The sequence below is a fragment of the Magallana gigas genome, chromosome 5 (assembly GCF_963853765.1).
Source record: "Magallana gigas chromosome 5, xbMagGiga1.1, whole genome shotgun sequence".
Lineage (NCBI taxonomy): Eukaryota > Metazoa > Mollusca > Bivalvia > Ostreida > Ostreidae > Magallana > Magallana gigas.
Genome location: NC_088857.1, coordinates 17,960,054 through 17,969,721, shown reverse-complemented (window position 1 = coordinate 17,969,721; position 9,668 = coordinate 17,960,054). Strand labels below are relative to the sequence as shown.

Here is a 9,668-nt window from a genome sequence, read left to right as displayed (position 1 = left end):
TTAGTCGGGAATTTCTTTAAAAAAAAATCATTGAAATTTATGCAATAGATTTTATAAGTCAATATACCGGTAGTTTGGAGACTAATATTGATTCGTTATAGAGTCGAGTTCGAATGATAAACCAGCTACATGTGTATTAAGGGTTTTGAGCTACATGTGCACATGTATTTATGTTGATTTCTCACATATATAATCAAATGACTTCAGCAAATTTTATATTTTTTAATAACTTTTTTGAAAGTCTTATCTTCAACGATTTTGTCAACGATCGATGTTCCGGAGACGCGTTGTATTAAAGTTTCTAGCACCGGATTAAAACATCGACGAGTCTGAGGTTTCAACCTCGACGTTGTTCCCTTTGTTGAAATTAAATTAATCATTTCATTGCTGTTGTTTCTGTGATGTAACACTTTCTGTAACACCGAACCCGTCTTTTCTGTACGACGTGACATATAACGGAAAACAACTAAGTGCAGAAAAAGGCGTTTTTCTTTAAAAAAAAAATAATAAATTACGCAACACTGAAAAGGAAAAAAAAATAATTGACAGTCAAGGTGAAATTAATCGTTCGTCTAGCATTTTTTCTGGACATGTTTGATTGTTATTATTTAGAGGTATTGTACATTGTACGTGTGGCAAAGGGAGCACGATTTGCGTTGCCATTCGACAGATAACGGCGTGAGTACGACGGTTCCATAGCAGAGCATTCCTTTCTGAAAATATGCCCAGGTTTTGGATGTTTTACGCGCTCGCTTTAGTCTGTGAGTACACGTAACCTAGCTTTCTAGCAAATACTTTCTTTATTTGAAATTTTCTGTTTTATGTATTTTTTCTTACTTTTGTCCTTTCAATCTTTGATTATGATGAACAAAATTTATTAATAATCACCTTTATCTCTTATCAGGTGTGGTAAAATGTTTTGCCGTAAATGCCTCATGTAATCATTGTCTTGAGGATTCTGATTGTTCCGACTTTTGCGAAAATAAGTATGAACAACCCAAATGTGCGGACCAGGGTTATTACGGATCGAATTTTCGATGTTGTGTCTGCAAAGGTGAGCAGCAATCATACTATTTTAGCGTTAGAATTTCGAGTCTTTTTCTATTCATACATTTTTGTGACGTTTTTGTTTCTCTTTCGGTGATATTTTTGTTTTTCTTTTATTGCCTTTACATATTGAAGCTAAACAATTTTAAAAAAGTTAAGTTAATGCAATAAAAAGCAAAAGTGTGGGTCAAAAATGTTGGTCATTGAAAACCTCTCTCAACCTCTCTCTCTCTCTCTCTCTCTCTCTCTCTCTCTCTCTCTCTCTCTCTCTTTATGATCTTAAAATTATTTTTCTTATCCTCTTTTTTTCGTCGCTGGGTTGTAGCCGTGGGTGGGGTCAATGGGGGCGGGGGGTGATAAGTTGATCTATTATTTAAAGAATACGCGACATATTTCATTTTACGTATATTCTCTGAAATCTCAAATTATACTGACATACATTTGATTCAACTATTCTCGGGTAAGTTCATTAAAACCAAAAATCGTAATTCTTGATAAGGCCTTTTAAAAGATCTAGAAAAATATACGAGTTTTGGTCTTATTTATTGTATTTTGAAAATCCATTTACAGGCTTAGCGAAACGGCACAGACCAGACCCGTGTACTTCAAACCACGATTGTGCGACACACCACTGCCACAGTAGTCACGAGGTACCCTACTGTGACCATGCACACAATCATTGCGAATGTGCACGTAAGAACTTTTTATGTATATGCATCATACTTTTCATTTGAGAAAATAAGATTATTTATGATTATTTTAAACCGTTAACTTTTAAACCTAACTATTTCAGATTTCAAATTCAAAACAATTATATCTAGAGTTTTTTTTTTATCTGACGGTAAGGAAAATCTAAAAAATATCTTTTGGGGATTTATCAAAATATAAACCAGACACACGGGAGCTCTCGATAGAATTTATTTTGTTGGAAATGCATGTACCTTCTATAATGCATATTTTAGCATTTACAAAAAGGAATTTATCCTGTGTCGTTACGATTTCGATTTTATTTACAATGATCATTTTAATCGCCAAAAGGTCGCTTAAAATTAATGTACAAACGTCAAAGTATCTCTGTTACTAGGCAAACGTGAAACCACCGTTCGCTCTAATGCGTCTCCTTTTTGTTTTGTTTTTTTCGGTTCGTTTCTTTTTTTATTTTGAAAGGGTCAATTCTGATAATTTCACTGGTTTTGGTTTTCTTTACATTATTTGTAGACATTTTTCAATTCCAAAACTTCTGACTGTATTTCTTTTCAATGCATTGTTCTAATTTCCTTTGCACACTCAAAAACCTACTGGTTTATTTAGTTTATTGGTTTTTTCTTCAGACTGTTTGTCAGATCATGATTGTCGAAGTACCCAGTGCCATGCAGGGGAGGTTCCATTCTGTAGAAGTCATACCTGCGAATGCCACAGACATGGTAGGGATGTTTCTATGATATCTTGAACAGTTTCATGAGATACAACTCAATGTTAGAATAATCGTTGTTAACAATTCCACATGAAGAATGCTGTGTGACTTATTCTATTAATAAATACGAAGCTGGGTGTCTAATCGTTGTTATTACGTAATATAAGAGTATTTATCTCAAATGTGATACATTTATTGCATGGTAATAGTGAAGAAGATATGAAGATTTTTCCTTCCAGGGAAAATCATATTTTCCGAGCCCAACGCCCGAGGGAAATGTGATTTTCCTGGGGGAATAAATCCTTATACATGTATCCCCATCACCAATTCACTATCATGCAATAAATTGTTTATTATACCAAATCGATCACAGGTGAATTTTTTAGACTACATCAGGTTCGCATCGTTTTTTTACTTTAACTCTCATAAAGCAAAAACGTTGTGAATGTTTACTGATTTCTTTCTATGTTAGTTTTCTGATATAGAAAATATTCAAAATGTTGAATATAACTCAATAAAACTAATATACTTTTGTCTATTGATCATTTGAATCATATTGTATCCTCATTCTTGAGACTTTTCATACGCTTTTAATGAAAATTCACGTGGCTTCCAAAGGGGAGGGGTGTAATGACGATGACAGAGCCATAAGGAAGTTTTATTGCCCTGATTCGCGATCACCCAAAGCCAATCAAATATTTGTGTTATATAGAATTAATATACTAGTACTGAGGTATACCAATAATTTTTCCTGATCTCTATAACTCGTTTTATGTTGCTAGTTATATATTGATGATGGGGGTGGGTGATTTAATTAAATGCACTGCTAGATGCTTATTTTGATGCATAATTAAATAAATATGACCAAAAAATATTCATAAACGTTTCTGCATTGAACTTAATGCTCCTTGCAAAATTATGACTGCATAATGCTTCTATTCTGGCTCATACAGGCAGATAGCTAACCACGTACAATAAAAGTCACACGAATTCATACTATTATTATAATGTGTGGAAAACACTATTGGGATCTCATTCAAATGAAAAAGAAATTGATTAACAGCCATGTACATGTATATCTAACTGTTTTGGAAAATGCTGATATCAGAGGCCTTTTTTATTCTAATTGGTTTTGTTTTTTTATTTTAGCTTCACAATGTGTTTTCTAAAATAAAAAAAATAGGAAAAACTCTTTGTTATATGTATGGTGTCATTTGGGGACGGGTGGACTCTTATTAACTAAGTCAGATTTCTTATGCAATGCATTAATTATAATTACAAAAAAGCTGTCACCCCCATCTTCCCCACACCAACCCCCGCAGAGAATTATACCTATGAGTTTTGAGGGATATTGCGGTTGTTGTTATCTGTTTTGCTTTGGGTTTTATTTGTAGTCTATGGTAATTGGCAGCCGTGGTCTACCTGGTCTAGCTGCTCGAGCACCTGTGGGCATGGTACGATGACAAGAACACGTCACTGTGACACGGAACCGACCCACCCGTGTCAGGGTCAGTCTTCAGAGGAATATACCTGTAACAATGCTCCATGTGGTGAGTCAAACTGTTGTGCATCTTTCGTTAGCTCTACCTCAAGTCCCATGGGATTGAATTATGTTTTTTAAAATCATACATAGTAAAGGAAAATTTAATGTGTATTCTGAATTTTTTTTTCTCACATTTATTTTGAATCAAATCTTTGTGTGTAATATGAAAGGTTTTTTTTTGCGCCCAAACAGTCTATTATATTTTAAAAGATATACATGTACATATATATATAAAGTCAGACACCAAACGTCAAAAAAAGTGCATGTTGTTGATAATGGTCATAAATCTGTGTTTCAAACTTAGTAAAATTATTGATATCAATGTTTACTTCTATATATATGTGTGTGTGTAGACTGAAATGAAAGATAAGACACACAACGCTTTAGAACTTCCAGTTATATGATGATTATTCTAATCTTATGAAACGTGTTAATTTGTCTAAAAAGTTGATACTAAACGGAATAGTTGTTATGCGACTCAGATAATAATGTGCTAAAATCTGAAAAAATACTGTCCGATATTTTATTCTTCAAAAAAGTTGAGTTGACGTCATACATGTAACATGAACTTTTGACCGAAACCTTCATTAAGGGTATTGGAATCATCATGAAATGACGTCATATTGATGAGATAAAAAGACATTTTTTTTTTAAATAAATGTGTGTCCCAAATAGCCTAATTCGTATGACACAGGATCTTTTTGTAGTAGGCTGACATATTTTGATCAGTTGTATCATGTAAAAATATTTAATCAAAATTACTAAAATTGGTGAATTTTTACAATCGTAACTTTAAATATGTAGATGTTCAAAATCATGTTGGGTTAAAATAATCATAGAAATATTATTGTTATTATCATATCAATGGTAATAAATAAATCATTGAAGATAATTTACACTGCTCCCTGATCCTCCTTAAACACATATATATGTTCTGTAATATCAGAATTGTTCAATTAAACTAGAATAGGAAAAACACATGTCTTTGGTAATAAAATTAATATTAATTTTTTTAAACTAATTTATTTAAATATGATAGTTTTATTTTATCTGGTGCATATTGGACGATATTGAAACTTTTGGTTATACGTTTATTGGTTTGTTTTATTAGCTGTATGGTCCAACTGGAGTGCCTGGAGCTCGTGTAGCCTCACGTGCGGGACAGGCACGCAGTCTAGAACACGCACCTGTTCCGGGTCCCACCCTTGTTCTGGAGACCCAACTGAAACGAGGTCTTGCAAAGACAGTGTTTGTAGTGGTACTTTAAATTTGATTTTTTTCCACCGCCCAATTTAATTGTACCATTCTTTTATTTAATTTAAAAAATCCAATAAATACATATATCTTTGGGGTTTTTTATGGGCCTTCCGGATTGGGGTAATTTTGCTTCATTCAAATTCATTCATGTAGTTTCCGTGACATAAAAGTTTAAAAAAAATAATGAGTTTGTCATTTTACCTAATTGCCAAAATCATAGAAAAGAATTTAAAGGAGCATGGTCACGATTTTGGTCAATTTGGTCGATTTTTCTGTTTTTATTATTTACAATGCTTTAAAAATGCATTTCTTATTATCAACTTAAATTTTGGTGCCAGTCGATGAGTTTTAAGCAAGATACAGGGCATAAAATTCTTCGTCATGTAAACAAGGCTCGTGCCCTGTTTTTGTTTACATAGGTTCAATATACCAGTAAAAAAAAAATTTCAAGCGGATTTGTCTATCTTCTTATTCATTTTAAGCATAAATAAACAGTTCCTAACGGTTAACACATTCAGTTGAGGTCTAAAACTGGAATTTTCACTTCAACATTCAAAATGTAAACAAAAGCTTTGTTTACATAGCGAAGAATTATAAACTCTGTAACTCGCTTATAACTCAACAAATGGCACTCAAATTTTGGTTGCCTATTAAAAATGCCTCACTGAAGCATTGTACACATTAAAATCGAAAAAAATATATTTTTTGACCAAAATCGTGATCATGCCCCTTGAAGGAACTTAGATGTGAAACAAAACAAAAAACAAACTGAAGAAAACGACACATTTCTTTAGCTAAAACCGTAAATAATATCAAAACATTTGAGTTATTATCTCATAAAATTGTTGAATACTATTTGCACATGACAAGTGCCAATGATTTGTAGCTGTGGACGGCGGCTGGACTAATTGGAGTGATTGGGGCTCCTGCAGCACCACGTGTGGATATGGACAAAAGAGGCGATTTCGAAGTTGTTCCAATCCTTCCCCTGAATATGGAGGTCTTGACTGCTCCGGGGAGAGCACTGAACTCATGAATTGTCTTGGTGGAAACTGCACTGGTACTGAAGCATGTCTATTTGAATCTTTATTTTGTTTTATTTTTTATTTGACCCCGGAGAGCATAAATTAAGGTACATGTATACGGAACCGCTCAATATTAGAACATACTTCCTTTCGGAAATCATTTACTATAATATCAATTATCATATTTCAAAATAAACATCGTAGACCAATTAATACATTAGTCTTAGAATTAAACATCAGCTACTGACCTTCGAGTCATGTGTATATATGATACCTTTAGAGGAATTTTATGAATATTTTGATTAAATAAGGGACATGTATAATTTGAAAATTCTATAACTCTGACATTTTTTTTTTCTTAAATGATGTACTTTTATCCGGCTCATTAATCAACACTCTCAAATGACACAAACTACCTTATTATCTTTGATATATTTTAACATTTGAGTTGTGACCTAATCTCCCTAGCTGATGGCGACTGGTCCAAATGGATGTCTTGGAGCACGTGCTCCAATACTTGTGGAACAGGATGGAAGATCCGATCCCGTGAATGTAACAACCCTCCACCATTTCTGGGAGGACAAACTTGCAATGGGCTTGGCTACGCTGTTGATTCTTGTACAGTTTCTGCATGTGCCGGTGAGCATACTCTTTTTTATTGTTGAAAAAATAAAAAAATATCTCTCTCTCTCTTCTCTCTCTCTCTCTCTCTCTCTCTCTCTCTCTCTCTCTCTCTCTCTCTCTCTCTCTCTATGATTTCGGTTTTTGTAGTAAAAAGCTTCTGTTGTACATCGCTGTAGGTTTAATGGCAGTCGGTCAAACTAAATCGTTAGTTGTACATACGATTACGGGCGCTATAGAACGGTATTTTATATACAAGATACGCAGATCTAGCACTGAAGCGTTGATGTTATGTTTTGTGGTATTACATTTTCCGCATTGAAAAATACTGTTACGTCAGATTACGTTAGTTAAAAGGAACACTTCCTGTGTGATACACTGAGAACTATCTCATTAATTATCAATTAGTAAAGTTCACCAGAATTCACCGAATTTTGGTCTAAACTTAACTTCCTATTTTCATTGAAACATTATGTTAAATGATTTTTGTCTGTTGATTTTTCCAATGACTGACAATGTTGTCTGCCTAGCATTATGCAACAGCAAGATCTAAGAAACAGATTCACTTTTATAGAGTCATTTTAAAGAAGACCGACACAATTAAGCGGAAAAGATGCATTACATAAGCGAATATTTTGCAAAACCGCAACTCAAACATTAATTTGATTAAATAATGCAACATCAAAATCATCTAAAAATGCAGAATCAAAATCTCCAAAAATGAACCGTTAACCTTTGCCCGACAAAGGTCAACAAAAGTACATAAGTATTTGTGTGCATATTTGAAGCCCTGACCAATGTTTGCGCACTCATATTACCAGCACAAATGTGGCATGAAATCAATGCTATGCTAATTTAAAAAAGAATAATGATTGCTTTGGTGCTCAGACCTCAAAATGAAAAAGACACTACAGCTATTTTTTTCATCTCGGTTATTTTTTTTAATTTTTAAAACACATTTCAGTACAAGAAGAAAAGTTCTGTATACTGAAAGATTGAATCTTTTTACTGCAATAATAAGCTCGTGAGTGCGTGTTCAAGATGTTCCGAAATTCATTATTTACATCATATCGACTTGATTTTACTGAGATCACGTGATTTTGAATGACAGTTGCTGTCAATGGAATATTTGTGATTATAGTTTTATTGAAATAAAAAGATAGTGAAATATTATTTTTTACATAGAATCATGCACGTGAGGGATACTAGTACTAGCAAAGCGTTTTAACTCTTAATGTAAAGAAATTTCTACACTTGTTGCTCGTAGGACCCCAGAGCGTTATTTTAAATGAGGCGCCTGATGAAGAAGGGAAATGGAAATGCCTGGCATATCTGAATTTTAAATTCTCTTACTACTTATAGAAAATGAGGTTTTGATGACACAGGGAAATTAATTATGGTTTTTTTATCTCTCACAATATGTACATTTCGCACTTGTGATCTGTCTCTTTACTTTCGTTCATTTTTTAGCCAAATCTGCTATAATTCGTGGTCTTTCATCCTCACGCTGAAATGTTTACAGTCGATGCGCATGCCGTATTGAACTAAATGCTGGACTAGCAATAGTTATTTATAGGCATATATATAGTTATATAAATTGAGAATTTTAAAGACTTTACAATGCGTACTTTTTGCAAAGTTCACACTCAACTTTTCAAGAAAATGCATTTAAGTTACGGGAAAACATTGCATGGTATTTGCGCAAAATTAGCTGTAGTGTCTCTTTAATGAATACACTTTCTGATTTTAAGAACGAAAATAAAACTCCTTATTTAGTTATAAAATTGCGTGCAAAATAATAAACTTTTCTTATTTTGTGAATACACATTGTTATTGACCCACCTTGAGCCCTGCCTGCATTTAATCAATAATTTGATGAATGGTGACCATATCTTTTAATGTTAAATCAAATATACAAAACAGTAATTCGAACACGCGTTTAGCGACTATCATATTAACGTACTCTCATTACTTTGATGATTAGTCGATGGCGGCTGGGCGGATTGGATGGGCTGGTCCACCTGTTCTGAGTCAACCGTAAACGGTATGCAATTTAGGTATCGATCCTGCACCAATCCCGGGCCTTCTCATGGCGGAATGAACTGCAATGGATCATCCATGGAAATGACAAACTGTAGCCATCCTCCAGGTTAGCTTAAGGGATTTTGTAAATTGCGATTATGCAAGGAAAAGGACAAAATTGACAACTAATTTAGTACTCCAACAAAACTCCATTTATATTGTTTTTTATTGTTGATTCTATCCTACGCTACATCGCACTTTCAAAAATACGCACTTTGAATTTTTTTAAAGTGCATTAATTTTGAGACAAATTGCAAATCAAAGCAGCTTAAAAATTGAGTAATCTTATAAGTTAAAGTTGTAACTTAATTTTCACACTAAAAAAAAAACTCGTGACAATCATCAAAGTAGGACTTAAAGAGCACTGCTAAGAAACTGCCCGTTCTTTCTTTCTTTCTTTTTTTCAAATCATTGGGCAATGCCAGAACTGAAAATGATCGATGCAAAATTATTTTCAAATATCATAAATTTTATGTGCTTATGAACAAACATGGTGAGATAAATTAAAACTTGCTTTAATGCTTGTGTGTTTAAGCTGATATTGTTTTGGAGTTTGTACAAACTTATTCTATTTTTATATTAATGAAATGAATTATTTGGTTTGAATTCGAGAAGACGGTTTATGTTTAGACAACTCCATGTATAATTTTTTTAACAAAGCATGTGAGAAACCATTGTT

General features: G+C 33.3%; 1 protein-coding gene across 1 annotated transcript in view; it reads left to right on the top strand.

The window, feature by feature from the left end:
• Nucleotides 1-618: 618 nt before the first annotated feature.
• Nucleotides 619-9,668, top strand: part of LOC105317298 (SCO-spondin) — a 37,810-nt gene continuing 28,760 nt past the window's right edge. The window contains exons 1-9 of the mRNA XM_034474977.2: nucleotides 619-761; nucleotides 905-1,054; nucleotides 1,618-1,740; nucleotides 2,379-2,471; nucleotides 3,856-4,011; nucleotides 5,116-5,262; nucleotides 6,148-6,321; nucleotides 6,755-6,925; nucleotides 8,892-9,056. Coding sequence (XP_034330868.2) covers nucleotides 722-761; nucleotides 905-1,054; nucleotides 1,618-1,740; nucleotides 2,379-2,471; nucleotides 3,856-4,011; nucleotides 5,116-5,262; nucleotides 6,148-6,321; nucleotides 6,755-6,925; nucleotides 8,892-9,056 — 1,219 coding nt within the window. The 5' untranslated portion in view covers nucleotides 619-721. The remainder of the gene's footprint in view (nucleotides 762-904; nucleotides 1,055-1,617; nucleotides 1,741-2,378; nucleotides 2,472-3,855; nucleotides 4,012-5,115; nucleotides 5,263-6,147; nucleotides 6,322-6,754; nucleotides 6,926-8,891; nucleotides 9,057-9,668) is intronic.